Source organism: Rousettus aegyptiacus, unplaced genomic scaffold (assembly GCF_014176215.1).
Source record: "Rousettus aegyptiacus isolate mRouAeg1 unplaced genomic scaffold, mRouAeg1.p scaffold_m13_p_12, whole genome shotgun sequence".
NCBI lineage: Eukaryota > Metazoa > Chordata > Mammalia > Chiroptera > Pteropodidae > Rousettus > Rousettus aegyptiacus.
The window spans coordinates 83,207,285-83,228,342 of record NW_023416287.1 but is presented as its reverse complement, the minus strand read 5'-3'; the positions used below and the strand labels follow the sequence as shown (position 1 = coordinate 83,228,342).

General features: G+C 38.9%; 1 protein-coding gene and 3 pseudogenes across 2 annotated transcripts in view; 3 read left to right on the top strand and 1 right to left on the bottom strand.

Annotated features, from left to right (window-relative positions):
• Window positions 1–21,058, bottom strand: part of MALT1 (MALT1 paracaspase) — a 48,555-nt gene that overhangs the window by 6,341 nt on the left and 21,156 nt on the right. The window contains exons 5-13 of one of the 2 annotated variants that reach the window (XM_016129166.2): window positions 20,649–20,827; window positions 20,108–20,204; window positions 19,473–19,505; window positions 16,806–16,832; window positions 14,923–14,955; window positions 10,144–10,347; window positions 3,058–3,235; window positions 2,264–2,338; window positions 1,816–1,943 (exon numbers count right to left, since the gene is read on the bottom strand). In XM_016129166.2, the coding sequence (XP_015984652.2) occupies window positions 1,816–1,943; window positions 2,264–2,338; window positions 3,058–3,235; window positions 10,144–10,347; window positions 14,923–14,955; window positions 16,806–16,832; window positions 19,473–19,505; window positions 20,108–20,204; window positions 20,649–20,827 (954 nt within the window). The remainder of the gene's footprint in view (window positions 1–1,815; window positions 1,944–2,263; window positions 2,339–3,057; window positions 3,236–10,143; window positions 10,348–14,922; window positions 14,956–16,805; window positions 16,833–19,472; window positions 19,506–20,107; window positions 20,205–20,648; window positions 20,828–21,058) is intronic. The other variant, XM_016129167.2, reaches the window with a different exon arrangement.
• On the top strand, window positions 3,368–3,486 carry LOC118610398 (annotated as a pseudogene).
• LOC118610125 lies at window positions 4,784–4,902 on the top strand (annotated as a pseudogene).
• Window positions 6,132–6,250, top strand: LOC118610121 (annotated as a pseudogene).

Sequence of the window (21,058 nt, the reverse complement as noted above, 5' to 3'; positions counted from 1 at the left end):
CATTATCCAGTATGCTGTGTACATTCCCAGGCTCATTTTAATTTTTACTCACGTGTAGATATTGATAAATAGTATGGCCAAAGTTTTAGGTTTTGAACTCAACACAAATGTTATGCTATATGCATGCTTGGTATATATCATATAAAGGCGAACTGGTGCTTTTTATTGAATTTTAAAATAGTTAAATTATACTTTAAAATGAGAAATCTAAAACATTTTAGAGTCTCTGAAGCACTTTCATAGATTTCAGTTTGAAAATAACTGACATACTCCAAAGGTTTTTTTCTTTTAAGCAGCAGAAACTTTTTTTAAACAAGAGCATAAACAGCAGCCCCATAGGTAAAACAGATAAAAGCAGAACTTCTCTGGTTGGAGGCGGCCCAAGCCCTAGCCGCCTGTGAAACGGAAAAGTGGTTCAGGGACCCCGCTGAACAATCGACACTGATAAGACCAGGAAAATAAACAAATGGACTAAAAGCTGTTTGCGAAACACCCAGGTGCCTCGCACTCAAAACTGCCATCTTCGGAATAGCCACAGAACTCCATTTTCTAGTGAGTTTGATTTGCAAAAGAATTTCCTCCTTTTTGGTATAGCTTATAAAAATGTATTTCAAAAAATGCACGTCGATCCGCTAATGTAATAGGTACTCGTTCAGCACCTGCCACCAGCGCGCACCACACCAGGCGGACCAGGGAATGGGAGACATAGTGTTAAAACTCTAGGCGCATGTCCTTCAAACAATAATTTAAAACCACTAAGTTCAGCAGCTGCTACGGAAAACAGTCTGAAAGTTCCTCAAAAAATTAAAAATAGAACCTTATGACCCAGCAATTCCACTTCTGGGTATTTACCCAAAGAAATCTAAAACGCTAAGTCAAAGTGATGTATGCACGTTCAGTGCAGCGTTACTTACGATAGCCGAGGTATGGAAGCAACCTAAGTGTCCATCAACAGAAGACTGGAAAGAGATGTGGTACATATACAATTTATGGCTGAGTAATATTCCATTGTATACTATATAGATACAATGGAATATTACTCAGCCATAAAAGAATGAAATCTTACCATTTGTGGTGACACGGATGGACCTAGAGGGTGTTATGCTAAGAGAAAGACAAACACCACATGGTCTTACTTATAAGTGGAATCTAAAGAACAAAATAAGCAAACAAAACAGAAACAGACTCATAGACAGAACAAACTGACAGTTGCCAGATGGGAAGAGGGTTGCCGGGCTGGGTGAAGAAGATGAAGGGATTAAGAAGTGCAGACTGGTAGTTACGAAAGTCACGGGCATGTGAAGTACAGCACAGGGAAAACGGTCACTAATACTGTAATAACTATGTGTAGTGCCAGGTGGGTGCCAGACGAATTGGGGGGGGATCATTTCGTGGGTTGTGTGGATGTGTGATCAGTGTTCTGTGCACCTGAAACTAATATAAAATAATGTTGGATGTCAACTGTAATTGAAAAAATAAAATAAGCTCTTAGTCCAATGAAAGAATGAAAAAAACAAAAACAAAAAAAAAAACCTCACTCGGCATAGGAAGAAGGTAAAGAGCTCTGAGGATTAAATTTCATTTATTTCACATCATGTCTGCAGTCAGCCTTGTAAATTCAAGTAATGCTTCACAGATGGCATGCGGCTGAGTCAAGAGAGAAGGAAGGGATTAAACAGGAGTGTTGTTGCTGAACATTATGTAAAAATATTGTTTTATAAAATAAATACTAATTCCGAACCTGCACAGGAACAGTAGGAATAAAATAATTACCAGAGAACCCGAGTAGCTTTCTCTTTATTTTTTTTATTTTACCTTCTGCAACTTCATCCAGTAACACAGTAATTTTCTTGTCTTCTAATAATCTATCCTTTAAAAATTTCATGAAGATTCCATTTGCCAGTCCAGAATGCTGGATTTCAAACGCCTCTGCTCCTTGACACCTTAACAGCAGTAAAAAGAAAAATCTGTAAAAGAGCAGACGCTTGCCACTTGGGGCTTCCACAGACACCGACGAGCCCCGCTGGCTTCCCCGCCTCTCGCGAGAGAGACATCCCGAGGAGTTCATCCTTATGCACTGGTGTTTATTGAAAAGAGATGCCAAGATAAGAAGTTGGTGCTATAGTCAATTATTTAAAGTTTGCTCTCAAGAATATCAAGGAGGCAAAATTTACGACTACATGTCTATGGGTATTTCCTAGGCTTCTGATCTACAAAACAATGAACCAAGGATAAAGGAATCTTGAACATAAACTTTTCTTACGTGGCATATCCGAACACGATGTTGGCGGTGACTTTTAGAGCGTCCAAGATTGGAATGGTGTCATCGTAGTCATTTCTATTTAAGAAGTAGGAGAGGAGAAGGACAGAAACAAATACGGACAGGTAAACGGCATTTTTAAAAGAGCATCAATATAATACAGTAAAGATAGGATATAACACTACTACATACAACTTGAAATTACAGATTTAAAATTCTTTTATCAAATCAGCTCCGTATTTATTACCCAAAATAAACCAGGGTGCCTACACTGTTGTGATAGCAGACAGTCACATCTTTTCTTGTTAGCTTTAAAACTGGAGTTATATGAACTCTGGCATTGGATTTTGGTCGGTAAATGCTGAGCAAATGAAAAATTGTAAATCCGAGAGGAATACTCATTAGTTCCCCTCCTCGGCAGCACAGGGGCAGCCCAAAGGGACATGGTCCTGCTAAACTTTCACTATCTACAAGGCCAGGACCGATCTGCATGGCCGGAGGCCCCAATGCCTTGGGCGCCATTTCTGTGACTTTCTGGAGGAAAACCACAGCAATTATTAGAGACAACTACAGGCATTCTGAAGAGCTGCATCTATGAGTAAATGCCCAGGCCCTTTAGTTCTTTACTTCTGTTCTACAGCAAACAGGAAAAAAGAGTTAAAATAATTAAATCCCCTAGCGTTCTGCTTAATCAGTTTTATCTATAATCTAAAATCACAAACTTAAGTGGTTCTTAACATTCACAGGTTGATATTTAACTAACTCAAACGAGTTTCATTTAACAAAAACTAGTTTACCTTTTCCTACACATATCCAACAAGAAGACATTGAGTCCAGTTTCTTTTTCTTGCATCAATTTCAGTATATTTTGTACACATAGGCAATTTTCAGACCTATATGGATTTGGAGCATCAACAGGGACCATGAAGCTGTTCCCAAAGTTTTCATAACCATGTCCTGCGTAATATAATAATCCTGAAAAGGAAAAAAAAGGGGCAAAATTTAACTCTACATTGAACTCTGAACATGTATGTAGCACTTTTTAAAAAAAAAATCATGCTTTCTTATTTTCTTCAAGTTAATGAAAGCTTATTTAACAGATACCCAGTCTATGGTCATGCCACTCTGAACAACCCCGATCCCATCTGATCTCAAAAGCTAAGCGGGATCGGGCCTGGTTAGTACTTGGATGGGAGACCACCTAGGAAGACAAGGTGCTATAGGCGTAAAAAATAAAAAATAAAAAATATGGGACTGTAAACTGACAAGGTCCTTGCAATCTGTGAGGTCAACCAAGGGTTGCCTCACCTAAAAAAATAAAAAATAAAAAAAATTAATTAAAAAAAAGAGATAGTCAGTGATAAATACAATGTTAACTAAATTTGCTTTAAAAGTTATTTTGGCAACAGTCTTCATTTCATTATTGCATTTTAAATCAACATCAAGATGTTGTTCTAAAGTGTATTTTAATTCATAGAACTAATACACTTGTAAACAACGGTATAATATGGAATGCAATTTTATGTCATGATGTACATAAAAAGAATAAGGCTAAGGACTTCTTTGCCAACTCATTTGTCTCCTGCATGAGACCAGCAGCTCCTTCAGGGTGAGGGCGTCTGACACTTTTCTGTGTGTTCCTGGAACACAGCAGTTGCTTAGTAAGTATTTAATGGATGAACAAATGAACACAAGTTACACAGCAACTGCAGTATCGAGCGTAAGAAATTCCACAGGCATTCCCATACGATGTTAGTAAGGGATACAATCATAAACCTGTGGCTTTTTCTAAGCAGAGAAGGGGGAAATCTGATTTCATGAATTGTTACTTCTTTTTGTTATGAGATTTAAGTATCCGTAATTTTCCATCTACAGTCTCTTGAATTAATCATCTAAAATTTGGGTTAATTTTAGGATTCAATAGATGAGCCATTATTTTTTTTACTAAGAAACAATATTATAAAACCTGCACCAAACAACCCTAAAGACTTTCCTGAAAAGAAGTCTGCTTTAGCAGGTTCTCTTAGAATTCTGGATATAAGACTTCTTTGTACAATACTCTAAAGTTAATAGAAAAAAGGGATTTAGATAAAGAACAACAACACAGATGCTAATCCTTTGTAGTTACAGCTCCAACTCTTGGCAGAGAATGTGGCTTTGAACACACACACACACACACACACACACACACACACACACACACACACACTTCATTTAGTCCCAAAGGGGGCAGGATCCAGGCCTTCTATTTTTTGAAAATCCTATCAAAATGAGAAAGGTGGTTCTTTCAGATGCAACATTTCAGGCACAAAATGACAAACAATAAAAAGACAAAGACCCAATTAAAAAATGGGCAAAGATTTAAATAAACATTTCTCTAGAGGGGGCATGCGAATGGCAAATAAGTACATGAAAAGATGCCCAACAGCATTAGCCATGGGGGAAGTGCAAAACGAAACAATGAGATACCAGATACCACTCTGCACTTACTGGATGGCTAATAATAAAAAAGAAGGGTGAGAAGTCTACGGCCGTGCTACCCTGAACACGCCCGACCCCATCTGATCTCGGAAGCTAAGCAGGGTTGGGCCTGGTTAGGACTTGGATGGGAGCCCACCTAGGAAGACCAGGTGCTGCAGACATACAAAAATAAAAAACACGGGATCGTAAGCTGACAAGGTCCTTGCAATCTGTGAGGTCCACCAAGGGCTGCCTCGCCTAAAAACAAATAAAAAAGAAGGTGATAACAAGTGCCGGCAAGGCTGCAGAGAAACTGGAAACCACGTGTTTCTGGAGTGAATACACCACAGTGCAGGTACTTTGGAAAGAGTTAGGCGGTTCCTCAGAAAGTCAAATTTAGAATTATCACATGACCCAGCAATTCCACCCCAAGGTATACACCCAAGAGAACTGAAAACACAGCCCACACAAGAATGCGTACAGAAATGTTCACAGCGGCATTACTCATAAAATCCAGAAAGGGGAAAACAAGCTAAACGTCCATCTGCTGATGAATGGATAAACAAAATGTGGGACATCCACACAACGGGAGATTACCTAGCTGTAAAAATAATGCTGTAACGTGGACAAACTTTGAAAACGTTACGCTAAGTGAAAGAAGCCAGACACAGAAGGCCAGATACGGAACGGTTCCGTCGTCTACGAAATGTCTCGGACAACTCCAATGAGACAGAAAGTAGGCTTATTGAGGAGGGATGGGGAATGACTGACTGCTAGTGGATACGGGTTTCTTTTTGGGATGATAAACATGTTCTAGAATGAGGTGACTGATGCATAACTTTGTGAATACAGTGAAAACCACTGAATTACTTAGAAAGAGCAAAACTTAAAATCCTCTATCAAGTATTCAAGATACGACTCTACTTCCCATCAGTCTCTTTACTGCTTCCAGAGCAAGACATGCTTGTTTTTAACATCTGTGACCCTGTTCCAGTTCCTGCACCTCCTTTCTATCTACCCAGACCGTAAGCAGTCCTCGAAGTTATCTCAAGTTCAGACCCTCTGCACATTACCCCTTGGTTTCTAGCTTAATAACACACGTCAGTCTCTCCCCATTTTAAAATCCTACAGCAGCCTTCTTTGACAATCACATGCTGGCTTTTATTGACATTTTACAGTTCTAAATATATTTAATTTCTCTGATAAAAGATGATCATAATAAAGACATCAGACTTATACACTGGTATCTTCATGGTTTTTAAAGCACTTTCATACATATGATCTGATCTTAATCCTTATAACAATCTTTAAATGATTTCTTCCCCTATTTTATAGATGATAAAATTAAATTTAAAAAGACTAAATGATTTGCTTAAAATCATAGCGGAGACATGTTTGGACTCCATATATAGTCTACGACCATGCCACCCAGAATACACCTGATCTTGACTGATCTCAGAAGCTAAGCAGGGTGGGGCCTGGTTAGTACTTGGATGGGAGACCACCCAGGAAGACCAGGTGCTGTAGGTATTAAAAAAAACAACAACAACAAAAACTACTAGACTCCATATATAGCATTTTTTTCCCTCTTATATTAAGGGACTTGTACTTTGAGAGTACAGATCATGTTCTTTATTTTCTGGATTACCTTCGACACCTAGGGTACTTCTGATCTGGGCTACGGATATAACAGCAGCTCAATACAAACCTTTTGGACGCATAAAATTAACCGTGCAAACTGATGAGGACAGAGGTGGGCCTAGAGACCTTTCTATAAGAGTCTGATTTTTGGTTAATATGCTAACATTTCTACAACTGATATTCCTGAGAGAGAGCCAAGCAGACAGCTTGGGCATTGCCCCCATGATGTCATTTCACAGGTCGGGCTCCGGCAAGACTTGACTTGGAGAAGCAGCTCCCAGGGGAAGGTCCGCCTCCACCATGCAGGGAAGGCTACGTGCAGTCCATCATGTCAACGCCATGTGCGCAGCTCTGCGATCACTGCCACTAAGGCACTTAAAACCTTTTCTCTGCCCCAAAATGATTTAGGAAAAGTAATAAGCATTTTATATCAAAGTCTACATCCCAATTACATTGCAGGAGATCTCAAGTATTTTTATGTAAAATAAATCAGACCAAATCATTGTATTTTAAAAATTCCATCTCTAGTACTGCTATTAATTTAATTAACTATCCCATTGTTCGAGGACAGGACAAAATAGATCTCTTTATAAGTGACAAAGGATTTAATGTGGTTAAAAATATAATGCTATAAATGTTAAATCTTCCTGCGTGAGTTGCACAGCGTTCTGATGAGGGCATCCACCCCCGCCAGTCCACTCACAGCGCGGTCACCGCAGGCCAGGCGCTGCCCCAAGCCGAGTACCCTACTCACACATTCCGTCATATAATCCTCATAGCGCGTGTCTCGCGTCTCATAACAAAGGAGGCAGTAGTACCACCCCCTTCTACAGATGTAAAAGCTGAGACGCCAGAGGTCTAACGGCTCACCCAGACCCGCACGACTTCCGGCTGACGGCACGGGCATGCGCGCGTGGCCCGGTGAACCACCCTGCTGTGTCACACTGACTCCCCACGATCTACTGCGGAGTCCTCGTTAACTTCACTTTCAGAAAATATGAAAGATCAGCGCACTGGTGTCTCATGACTTCACTACGCTACCATTTAAAAAAAACGTTTTTTTTTTTTCACATGAAATCGTAGGCTAAACCTTAATATATAAACACACACAAAAGCTAGGTTTCTCTGATGCCTGAAGCGAAATGCTACCTAGTTCAAAACCCCGACTAAAGATGAAAGAAAACCTGAATTCAGGAAATTACAATAATTGTAGTCACGATATTTTGAGCACTTTCGGTGTGCTAGGCAGAAATAATTATTTTATCATATTTATCCTGTAACCACCTCAGTAAGTTAGCCCATCCATTTTAGAAATCCTTTTTGGCTTAGAAAAGCAAAATAACTCACTCCCAGTCACATCGCTGATGAGCAGAAAAGCCAGAGTGCTGACCCCAGGCCAGCTCACCCTCGGACCACTGCTGACCCTCTGTGGGAAACGGAACTGAATGACTCCTCCACGTAAGGCTTCTGCCAGGTTCTGAGCAGACGGCCTTCATATTCTTCTCCACAAAAGCTCAGCTCAGGGGCAGCAAGTGAGGGATGCAGAAAGGCACTGGGTGCGGTAGATATTAGGCCAAACAGTCACCCTACACTGTAGCTATCTAAGTAAGATAACGGGAAATCTTCATTCTTATTTATCTTCAAGGACTGTAGTATAAGTTGGTTATTTCTGTCCTTAGAGTGTGTTTTTGATGTTTACAGATGCTTAAAAGTGAATTACTGATTTTCTGTCCTGTTGCAATTTTTGCTTCTTTTACAAACCCATGGGTAATATGATATAAAAGGACATAAACTTGAGTGCCTATGTTTTCCATATCTGAACTATTCGTGCTGACTCTGCCTCCCCCTCCCCCTCCCGCCAAAGAGCTGGTCTCTGGGGCTATCGGCTGGAGGTAAAGGCACAGTCCAGGAGGGATGCCCTACGCCCTCCGGCCTCTACCACACTTACATTTAATGTAGATGTGTCTGATGTTTGGGGTAGTCACAATACTTCAAAATATAATGCGGCCACCCTGTTAAGACACGAATCAGGAGGATTTAAAAAGCTTTCTAGCTTTCTGAAGCTGCCCTTTGGCTTTAATGCGTCTCTTTATTCCACACTCCAAGATGGTATTTTCGTATTGGGACAGAGCTTCGGCATAAGCTAAACCCTTCTCACCACAGCTTTTAAATATTTCTGGTTCTCCACTTTGCAGGGGCAATGTAAAGGTTCGATGTAAAAAGCCAAACAAAGAACTTAAAGCCAAGGTGACAATGTCAAAGAAATGGGAACGAATAATCAAGTACCTAGTTCTTCATAAAATTCCCTCACTCTTAAAATACCTCACCCATTCAAAAATCTAAATTGGTTGATATTTTTTCCTTTTACCTCATTATGTTCAGTGAAGTTTTAAAAGCCTTTTCTAACTTAAGCTATCTTGGCACTTTTAAAACTAAGATAAATTACATAATATAAAAAGAATCAAACCACCACCTTATTCTAGATTAAAAATAGAAACTAATTATCAAGGGAGCACAATTGTATAGTATATTCTCATATTTTCATTAAAAAAATGAGTAGATTCAACAAGTCATCACTCGTAATCACTCTATAAACTCATAAGCAAGATTATGTTGCTATAATGTCAGCATAAGAGGCAAAACCCCAAATTTGAGGTATTCACTTTGTTGATAAATCTGTGTTAAAATTGTAATACTTATTATTTAAGAAAAAGTCCACTTAAATAAGATTTTACGATTTTCTCCCATCCCATATACGGTAATGTGTTAAATCCTAAAAAAGAATTTTTCTTCCATGAAAAATTCTCCTTTGAGACCCATTAGGAATGCCGCCAAGCTTGCCTCATATCAATCTACTTATAAGGCTAAATTTGAAACTGAAGCAAAATAATCTGAAAGATGTAGAAGCCAAATTGATGCTTTTTGTTTATCATTGGCCTAACAACAGGCCTGAAAATGCCACTTCCCTGGCAGCCAGCTGTTATTGAGCAGTATCATGGCAGGCACGACTCCCATGAAATACGCCTCGAATGAGCTCAACAGCTGGCGTCCCCATATTTGTGGTTATACCCATTAAAAAAAATAAATTACCAAAGAAATCGCTTTCTACTGATAGCACATTGTCTCTCTTTAGAAAATCTTTACCATACATGCAGTGTTAACTAAGCTAAATGAAAGGATGAGAAAAATCATTAAAAGTTTACTGTTACAGTTCTTGTGGATGCTCATCTTTAACTACAGGTATATAAAACTTTAGTTTACAAACTGCTTTCATATGCCTCATTTACCAACATTTCCTCGTTAAATTCCAGTCCCCACTAAAAGACCCAGAAAATGCCATGCAATCGTCAGAAAGAAGAAACAAACTCAGAATGCACATTGGGTTACATACAATCTTTTATACTCTAAACACACACACACACACACACACACACACAGCAGTACTTTACATATATGAGTATACAATGTGACATTTGGTCATTACACTTTATTGTACTATAGTTCCTGTCATCAATAAAAAAATCACCTAAGAATTCTAATTGGTAAGAATTCTAATATAAACAATACTGTTTTGACAAAACAAGAGACGTGAAAGTAAAGACATTAACAAATTATTCATATGGAACTACAGAGCTGAAGATCACATTTATCTTCTTTACAGGAATAAACTCAATTCAACAACGTGTTTACTGCACTTTTCTGATCTTTAATTCTTAACCTAACTTGTAGAAAGAATAAAAAGGAGTGAATAATTATAAGAACAAAGATGATAAATATCTTACCATATACTCCTTTGTCTAAAAGTAGTAAAAATTCATCCACAGCGTTACGCATCTCATACTCAGTCAGATCCAGCAGGGAAACGACTTTGAAATCCAGCTGTCTTAACAAGTTGGTCAGTTCATACACATCCACCAAAGGAGCTTTAAGCTTGGGGTGCTCCCAGTAATTCATATTTCCTATCAAAAGAGCAACCTTGTCTTTTGCTGTTAAAAAAAAAAAAAAGAGAGGGGGAGAGAGATTTCAAGAATATAAAGATTAAAACAAAACCTATGGAAATAGTATCATATAATAAAAAATACGCCTTATAATAAGATGTCGTTATTATTTAGTAGGATGTTTATTAGCTGTACATGAAGCTTAATGGTAACTAATATTAAAGTATACTTCCATTGAATTACAACGTTAGTAAAGAATATAATATTCGACCAGACTTTTACAGCACATTTAAATAAGAAATGTTTGAAATCGGGTTCCCTACAAATTAGGTCCTGTTTTGCTGACAACTGAGAGGCTAACAAAAGAATACCAAAAAGAGGAACAGGAAGGCTTCGCACCGGAGCAAGTCAGGCGAAGTACCAAAGCGTGAGAAGAGTCGCGACTTAAGTACGGAATCTGTATTTTTTCAGCTGACGTACTGTCTTCTCCCAGCTTCTTCAAAAAATATTTTCCATTTAGGCAAGATGCGGCTACTTTAGGGATATGTGAAGACTTTTGTATGAATATCGTAACAGTTTATTTTCTGACCTCAGTGCACTGAGATTCTGTTCGAGGATGTGTTCTCATACAAAAAAAAAAGTTTGTTTTTATGGGGCAAAAAAGATGCACATCTATACCTTAAAAACTCCCAGCAGGCCTGTGAATCAGGTGAGCGGCTCGCCCAGAAACAGCCGTGGAGGGCTAATGCAGCTTAGTGCGTGTGAGGCCTTCAGAACCAAACCATTCTAGTCCGGGTGGGTTGGAAGTTAAAGCCTCGAGGCCACGCGTGACTGCGGCAGGCTCTTCGGACGTTTTTCTTGAAGATACTACAGAGTGACTCCGTGAAGGGGGCACCAGAGAGCAGTGGAGGTGGTGTAACGGGCACAGGGCAGTACCAGCCATGTGGCTGAGAGCCACACTGTGCAGGATTGCAGGCCACCGCCTGCTGACACAGGCCAGGATGAGGTGACTAGCCTCTGTCACAAAGTTCTGCGACGTAGTTTATTGATAAACTATTATGAATATTGCTCTTATGAAATGGTAACAGGCACAGTCACACTGTTCACTTGATGTCTGCAATAGTTAACGGAATTTCAGACATTTCCAATCATTAAGTTGATTAAATTTCATCAAAAAAATCTTTGGTGAAATTTCTTCTCTTCCCACAGAATACTTAAGTCTAGTGTTAAATGAGGTCTGGAGAAAAACTAGTATCACCTCAAGGAATGTTACTCTTTCAAGTGGCGGAAAACCTTCAATATTTTCACATCATGGTATCTTTATTCTACATTTAATTTTCAGATATTTCTTGCAAATTGCCTATTCCTATGAATACATACATTTGAGGAAAAATAATACTTAAGCCACATTTCTAATTCAATAAAAGTCACTTTGAGTCCTATACAAATGATAATCTCTTCTTTTACCCAAAAGAAATGGCAATTATTAAGACTCCTTAATATATAAGGATTCAGACATAAAGCTTCAATTAAACTGAACTCAGTGAAAAAGCTGAGAATACTCAGGATGGATTTCAATAGGAGGCAGTATAAAACTTAACATCACTGTATTTCCTTTTTTTTTTTTTTAAGTTTCTTCTTACTTAAACTAGATATACACTCGTATACCAAAGTACTCATTATATAATATGACTTTTAGCTGGCTAATCCATAGAAAGAAAAATTTCAGTGCATTTTCCTGCGAGCCCACCAACCCTATCAAAAATGTAGACCCAACCTCAATACAGTGAAGGAGTCAGTTCAATTTCTGGCTTACATTGTTATGGCCCAAATCACGGGTCCTGAAAGTTACTCAGGTGTTAGTAAATCATAGTGGGTTTTCATAGAATACTATGATAATTTAATTTTAGTATATATCCTAAACGAAGTTTTATTAGCAGAAAACAATTATAACGTATGTAACAGAAAAAAACCACTGGGGTCTTTGGGAGAAAAACACCCAGTTGTCAAACTGAACAACGCAGGCTGTTTCTGCTAATATCAATTCTTTATTCATTGGTTTTGTTATGTTTGGAAAGACACTTGGTTTACAGAATGCAAGAGTTCCACAATTTGAGAACTATGTGCCTTAAAATATATGTATCAATAATTGATCATAATTCTTTGAAAATTTTTCCCTAATGATAATTTTTAATAGCTACTTTCTAAAATGTTTTAAAGCATTTTCTTGAATTTAGTGGCAATACAGATGATGAGTAAATCAATCTTACCGTGCCCAATCTACGTGTAAAACAGTTCCTGAATGGTAGGTGAGCTGAGGAGGATTTGGAATAAAGAAGCAGACGGCAGTGGTCGAAATAAGAGATGACAATGACTCATTCCAGGAAATCATTTGCAGAAAGGGAAAGGAAAGGTCAGAGTTTAGAGAGATGATAGAGAAAGACACAGTAAAATTTGAAGTCGAGGAGATAAGAGTGAGGAATCAAAGAAAACTTCAAAATAGCAACTATACAAGCAATTACGATAGTTTTCAAGTGATAAAATAAATGGAAGAAATTTTCTGTAGAAAAACATTTACTGTAAGAGCCACCCACAATTTCTTGAACATAGACTGGAAAAAGGAAACACAAATCAAAGTTGATTAAGAAATAGAATAAAATCACTTCAGAAAGATATTTTAACTACATGATCTCAGACATTTTCCAAAGTTCAATGCATTGTATTCTTTAAACATTTTTACCATGTTATATCATTAATTCTAAGTTTAATTATGTAACGGTGTGTTACTCATCACGTCTCATCTAAAATGAATCAATATTCACAAGCATTTGGAAAAGGTCCTGGCACATATTTAGTGCCATGTAAGTATCTGTTAAATAAAATCTCCGGCTATCTATCAAAAATTGAGTATTAGCATCAAATCTGACTGGTTGAACATGCATAAAAATTTTGAATCTTTATATGCTAAGAAATAAGGTCCAAATTCCTCAATCTGGCAAAGTCATTCATATTCGAGTCCATGCCTACCTTTCCAGCTGTCGTAAAAGACAGTCTCCTAATGAGCCATGGTATCCTTGCCCTCATGGAGTGCAGTCACCCTCACCCCATCTCCTAACCCAACCCCCAAATCTGGACTGCCCCGTCTCTCTGAACAACATAATGTGGCGTGGCACTTTGCCAGTTCCGAGTCTGAACTGTAGGAAGTCTGACAGCCTCCAGGTCGGGGATCTGGCCATCATATAAAGAAATTTAGTTATACAGCAAGACACATAGGAAAGGAGGGGACGGGAGAGAAAGGGAGAGAGTGAGGTAGATCGAATGTCCACAATGGGAAAACAGGTGAGCACGTGTCCCCTTTAAAGGGACGACCACTGTTTAGCCACAACTGACAGCTGCCACTTTTCGAAAAGAACCTCGACGTCTGAATTTTTATATGACATATGATCATGAGCAGCAACTGATTATAATTATTAAAAAATACTCCATGGACCACCCCAATCCCATGCACACACAAAAAAACGGTTAGCCAGTTTTATGCCCTTGTCTCCAAGGACTGGAGCAATCTCCTGTTTGCTGCCCCTGGTTGACACTTCACGTCTACTGATGACATTCACAACCGTTCCTTGGAGTTCCAGATCCAAGTACACAATTGCCTGCTGTGCATCTACACCCTGATGTGACATGAATGCCTCCGACTGGGGAGGTCCCAAACTGACAGCCACCTCTCCTCTGAAGCTTGCCTGCGATTCTGTATTCTCCAGCCCAGTGGGCTGTATTGCTAGCCGCCCAGCGGGCCAAGTGAGAATCCCAGCAGGCATGGTGATTCCTCTCCGTTTTTTATGCCCTATGACAAGATGACACAAACAGCTTCCGGAGTCCGTTGCCCGGCGAGCCTCTGGGTTTGTTCTTTTCTGCATTCTCACCGGTACTTCCCTAATTTAACTAGACTATTCCCACGGTTTCTTAGTTTTTCTCCTAACCAAAACATCTCCCTCCAGTTCACGTTCTACACCGATACGAGACCGGCCTTTCAGAGAGTCGACTCTCATTCACTGGCCTGCCAAGGTTTCATCGCACTGGCAGCACGAGAAACGGGCCTCCTGCAGGCCTGGCGTCCCCCTTCTCTCGCGTCCTCTCGCTGCTCCAGAGCGCTGGGCGTTCCTTGTAGTCCCCCGGAGTCAGCACACTCTCTCACTTCGCTCCATGCTGCACTTAGGCTCTCAGGTTCCCTCTGTCTGCAAGGCCCCTGTTCTACTCATCCTTCAAAACGTGGAGCTGCTATTGCAACCTCTCCGCTGCTCTTCTCCGCGAAACCCACCGAGAGACAGTACTACTCCCTCCTAGGGGACACCGCGCTTCCTTCTGCTTACATGTTTATTTGTTGGCATGTTGCCAAAATGGAGAAATCACTCCAGAGATGCTGACTTGGTCCCCAGAACTGAATCCATAATCTTTTTAAATCTCCTTAATTTCTTTTACAAATATCCAAAACAAACCATTTGGTCCCCATGTTATTCAAATATTTACAAAAGCTGTCAAATTAAAATGTCTTAAATCCCTTTGTGATCCCCATAAAAGAAATATATGCTATATTTTGATCAAGCATTTTAAAGCTCTACTCACCCAAAGCTTGGTCGGCTGTTTGCTCTTTATTATCTATAATGAAATAAAAATGCAAAAAAATATAGGGTGTTAGGATTCATGATACGAGTCTCTTCAGGGTTAGGGGTTCGTGGAAACAACGAACAATAACATCGGCGGAATTAACAGACAGACCCTGCTTTCTCACAGCTAACTTACGGTTTTAAGACTTTCCAGATTCTTGATAAAAACAAATACTTGGACGGACGAAGTTGGAACAGGAGCAGGGGAATGCCTTTGGTAGCTGACACAGCTGGGGGTCATAATCTTTCACACGCTAGGCAGGAATTACAATCTGAACACAGTGGACATTGGGAATAAGAGGCAGCCGAGGATCTAGCATTTACCGAATGCCTGCCTGGCGCTGTGCTACAGGCTTTCGATATAACTGACTGCAACAGACCTCGCTTTACTCTGTGAGGCACATATGACTGTTGCCTCCATGACATAGATAAGGAATCTGAGGCAGAGAGAGATTAAGTCACTCGCTGAAAGCTACCAAACGAGTAAACCTCATTCCATAGTACCGTGCATAATATGAAATACTTCCTATGCCCAAGGACCATGAGGAAAGGCATGCAGGGAAAGACGGACTTTAATCATTAGTGTGTCTACTACTGAAGACAAGGCAGCTTTTCCTGCATTTTTAATAATTTATGTTTCTGGAGTCTATTAAAAGTTTATTAAATTTTCTTTTTTTAAAAAAAAAAACTCATTTCTTTTGGTTTCTCTGAATCCTGAAGAATAAGGATATAATCAAAGAGGATGCCAAGAAAACTTCAGAATGGTGGTTTGCAAAAGTCTTCCTGAAATAACTTTTCACGATGTTCACTAAAGGACAAGAAATGACAGACCAATTTAGGAAAAAAGGGTTCTAAAAAGACCAAGAGAAACAACCAGCTACATTACTAGGTTGGCTCCCCGACACTCGGTCGGTTTGGTTGTTTCCTCACTGAGGCTTCCCCTGAGCTCCAGGCTGGTACGGCGAGAATGGCACTCTGGTACACTGGCCTTCTGGTCTGTCTAATTTGCTTGCATGTAATTAGCTCGGCCCAGTCATCACTCACCATAATAGATGTTTATTAACAAAATACGGTGCTAAAATAACGAGATACACCATGTCTAGAAATAAGAGACATCTCTATAAATGTTAAATGACACACTGCCTTCGTAATCTAGCCCCGGAAGGTTTTATTTTCAGGCATATTCGCAGGTTCCATCAGAATGCCCAGAACCTACAGACGTCCTCTGTCTTCAGGGTCCTTACCGTTCTCTGCCTGTCACCTCAGTTAAGGCTTTCCTTTTAGCTGAACTTGTTTAGAAATCTGTTCTGATTCCAAGTGTCAGGCTCTTAACGGTCACTGGCCAACTGCTTACATGTACAGCGCCCACTATTCCAGGCAGCACCCCTTTTACTGCCCCCAACGCCCAACTAGTTCGGGTATGTTCTATGACTGAGGAACTGTGAACGAGGTCCCAGGGGTCTGGCGAGCTCTGGAATGTTACTCCTGTCACTCTTTCAAAGACTGCTTCTTGTCTTCAAATTAAAGATCATACACGTCGCCCACGAACTGTCTTTTCATGATACAGTCATACACAATGAGAAAGAACACTGATCGATCACGCTGCCTCAGTATACTGACTTTTCTACCTTTATAGTCGTACAATTCAGAATGTTTTTAGTATTTTTACTCGTATGAAGTTGCACTTCATGTAAGTACTAATTTCAGTCCTAAATTATGGTTCTGGCTGTTACTCATTACTATTATACTATTACAGCAAAAGAATATCTGTAGTATCTTTTAAGTTATTGGATTTGCTAACTTAAAAATCTAAAATTAACGTTGTATGTTTGTATTACTCACCGGAATGCCCAAAATGATTTAATTCATCTGAAATGAAATAAAATAGATTAGCATTAAATAATCTGTCAATTTAGCTCAAATAGTAATACTAATCGAAGAAGATTTTGAGCTATTAAATCATGTTATAGTGTTTTATCAGTACAGAAATACCCCAATACTTTAAATGAGAAGCCATGCAAATATTAAATAGGAAGAATACTGTTGTGGATAGCATTGAAGACTTCTAAGCTATTATTATTTTCATTAAATTATCAAATCTAAGTGGTCATAATTTGTTAAAAGTTTTAGATAGTCTGGCCAATTATGGGACCAAACAGTCAAGAGATAGGTCTGTCTGTGGCCTCAACTATAAACTTCTTGAAACTAATTAGTAATCTCAAATGATCTTTTCTTTTTTAATAAACTTTTAATTTGAGAACATGTTAAGGTTTACAGAACTTCCGTGAAGGCAGTGCAGAGTTCCTGTGTAGGCTCATACGTAGTTTCCCTATTTTTAGCATCTTGTGTCAGGCGGGGGTATCCGTCACAACCGCTAATATTCTTTTTAGTTCAAAGACCCCATATTCCGGACAACACATTACATTCTCTTGTGTGGCCTTAGGCTCCCCCGTGCTGTGACAGTTTCTCGGACTTCCCTTGCTTTCAATGACCTTGACATCTCTGAGGACTACTGGCGAGGCTTGGGGTAGAATGCCTCACTTGGGATCTGTTGATGTTTTTCTCATGGTTAGGCTGGTGCGGTGTGGTTCAGGAGGTACAGTGGTTTCAGAGTGGTTAACGTACACCCTCAGGCTAAAGGACTTCACCTAGCAAATATCCATGACCTCAGAGCCACCTACTTTTCCTTTACAAACTTTATGAAGATAAAAATTAACATTAAGTAATACTATTCATAAGACGTTAGACAGAACTTGCTCTTGTATGTGATATAAAGTCAACTGAAGAGTAGCATCAGCTGGAGTACAGAGCTACATACAATCTCCTTCCCTTTCGTCTTATGGACCTAATTTCCGACGGCTTAGGTCAGCGCCCTGTTCTTCCTTCTCCTTTTCAGCAGGGCTGCTTTACACTTTTGTAATACATTTAGATTCTTCTGTCGCATTCTGCCTTCCACCCTGGGATCCATCCTCCTCTAGCCTCCTACCAAATGGTTTTTTAAAACTTGCACACGTGCATTCCCCGTTACCGCGGTCATACGGAATCCTTCCACTGCCCTGACAAATCCCCTGAGCTCCACCTGTTCAATCCACACTTGGTCCTGATACAGTATCTCTTAACAAAAAACATAAGGTGAAATGGATGACATCATGCTTCATAGGTAAAAAAAGGATGTATGTCCCAGGGCACTGTTTATGGTATGTGTCGACCACCAATTGTAACATGTCTCAGCCCTGTAGACTTTTTTAGAAAGAAAAGCTGGATCTCATTTTTCCATCTGCGATTTCTAGAGCGGTTTCATAGCTGGATTTTCATCTCTAAGTGTGCTGAACAGATGTGTCTGCACGTCATTATTTAACGGTGTGTTTGCTCCTGCGAACGTCACAGGGAGCCTCCTGCAAGCGGAGCAGCAGCACCGCAAGGCCATGACTTCAGGCAGCATCGCCCTGAAGCCCAGTAGGAGAGCAACGTTAGTTCATTTATTCTTAGAGGTCTCCAATGTTAGGAAGTTTTAAAAATCATGCAATTAGGCAAAAAAAGGAGTCAGAGAAGAAAGAGGGGTTCGGTTAGGATTTCTTCACAGAGCTCCCCTCATACAGGGCCTGCAGAGCTCAGGACAGGAATTCTCTTCTGCTAGGAACTCCCATTCACAGTTATGTATTAGGATGAAAACAGTGATTACAGTATTTCAAAGTGATAGGAAGGACAGAAAAATCAGGAAACATAAGATTTAACATTATTTTCTTACTTTACCAAGTAGAGCCTAAGGTTATACAATAGTTTAAAGAGGCAGAAATTGAAAAAATACTTTGCTATCCACAAACTTAATTTTGCAAAATAATGTGATATCATACTCTTAAGTTTTAAAATTTACTCATTACAACTTATGTACAATGCTTTAATTAAAACAAATTAGGAGCTTCTGTTGAAATAGATTTTCCGTTTTCTTTGTACATTGTGATAAAGGTGACATGGTGATCTACGGCTTTGTAGCTTCAAAACTGGGCCTTATCAATTTTATATGAAAAACAACATTTAATATTTGATAAAACATGTTAAACAATAAATCTCCTGCCTTCAAAGTTTTATAGCAACTACATTCACACTCAAGAGGCATATTATCACGGTGAAAGGATAGATAAAATAATCTGAACTACTTTCCGTGACCGTATAGCCCTCTTATCTTTTTCACGAATCTTATGAAAATCAAAACGTGCGTTACGAATTCATTGCAAATGTTCACCGTTTGTAAGGTGTTAATGCAAAATTTTATTCTCATGTGCTATAGAAAAGCAACTGACAATTAGTTATTTTCATGTGTGCCAATTTCGCAGTGTCTGTGGCAATTTACAAACTCCCAAAGACAAAGACACACCATCCTTAGATCGAAGCTATTTCTTAGAGCTCGTATTTTTTCCATCACTGCACTCGGCAGGCTAGAGCACTCCGCCGATCCCAAGCGGAGCCAGCATGCGGGACATTTGGTTTCCAACCAAAGGATCACACTACCTTCAGTGCACTCCACTGCCTCACGTGTCCTTCCTTGTTCCAGAGAAAACAAATGTGAACGTAATGTAATTCATGATCTTAGGAAGGGTAGCCATCAAGCAAACAGAGATAAACAGCACAGAGATATGTTGGCAAAGCGACACAGGCATCAACATCTACTATTAACAACACGACTATAAATGCACGAAGCTCAACTAGAACGAACTCCCAAGTTACGTACTTCGTAATGGGGATTGTTGGTTAGTCATCGTTCTTTCCTCCACGCGCTTGTGATATTTGTTTTTTAAAAATGTTTTACTAAACATCTTTTTCCACTAAATCAAGTTCTTTATAAGTAAAGTTTTAATACATTTTTGCCATAAGCGTTTAAAATAAACTATAAAATTTAAAAATAATAATAGAAAAGATCTAAATAAAAAACCATTTTTGGTTTTTTTTCCACTCTTGGAATATGAACCTAGATTATGAATTTAGTATGTATTCTCTCAAAATTTTACAAACAGTATAACTCCTGACACTTAACAATCATTAAATTAATGGAGTAAAAAGCAGTAGGATTTCCTTTGCTTAAATGTTTCATTTTATATAGCTTACATTATACACCACCTGTCGGAACAGTGAGTAATGCTGCTTACCTATGATGATGTCTACCTTCTTGCTATCTTGACTGTCTCGATCATTGTATACATGACACCAATAGGTTCCTTGATGTTCCAAATCCACATAAGGCACCTATAACAATATCAGAACACACACATAGTTCCTCTTCCACTTTAATTTAAATTGATTTGGAAAGAAAGTTACTTTGTACTTTACAAAAACTATGAAACAAAGTTTCAGAAGGTATTAGACATTTTTAGATTATTTCCATTCATGAGGTTAACTATTAGCAAATAAATGATATCATAATTCCAATAATGAGTTTCCCACAATACAGATTGACATTTTAGTATAAGCCCTTATGTATGTTATTATTGTATTCTAGTACTATATAAGAATATAAGATAAATATAAGAATCAGTATGAAATAATAAGGGACTTGAAACAAACATTCTGAAAACATGACAACACCCCAAAGAACATGAATTTTACTATTTACCCTAATTTTCAATTATACTGTTTATTATACATATTAATACAAAAATACCCACCCCCTTCCCGAATCCAAGTGCTTACCATGTATAGCTTCTTTGTCTCGTGTGTTAACGGGGATTCATTTTTGAACCACTGGTAGTGAGGAATAGGGCTTCCGATGGCCACACACTGCAAGACCAATGTGCTACCTGGCGTCAGCTTTTGGGGCCTTGGTTCAACACAGATTTGCAACTTGGAATCAGAGACACCATCCAAACTTCCTTAAATTAAAAAAATATATATATTATTAAACATAAATAAAACCTCTAGGTTAAAAATAAATTTTTCCCCTTCAATTAAAAAAAGTGTTTTCAAGTTCATCCTTCGTTTTTTAATAATCTTTGATAGCATCTCCCAAACTGTGTTTCATAAAACTTTAGTACTTCTAGAAATATTAAGACATGTTCTGTGGATGAAAGAATGCTGTGGATTAATAAGTTTAGAAAATTCTG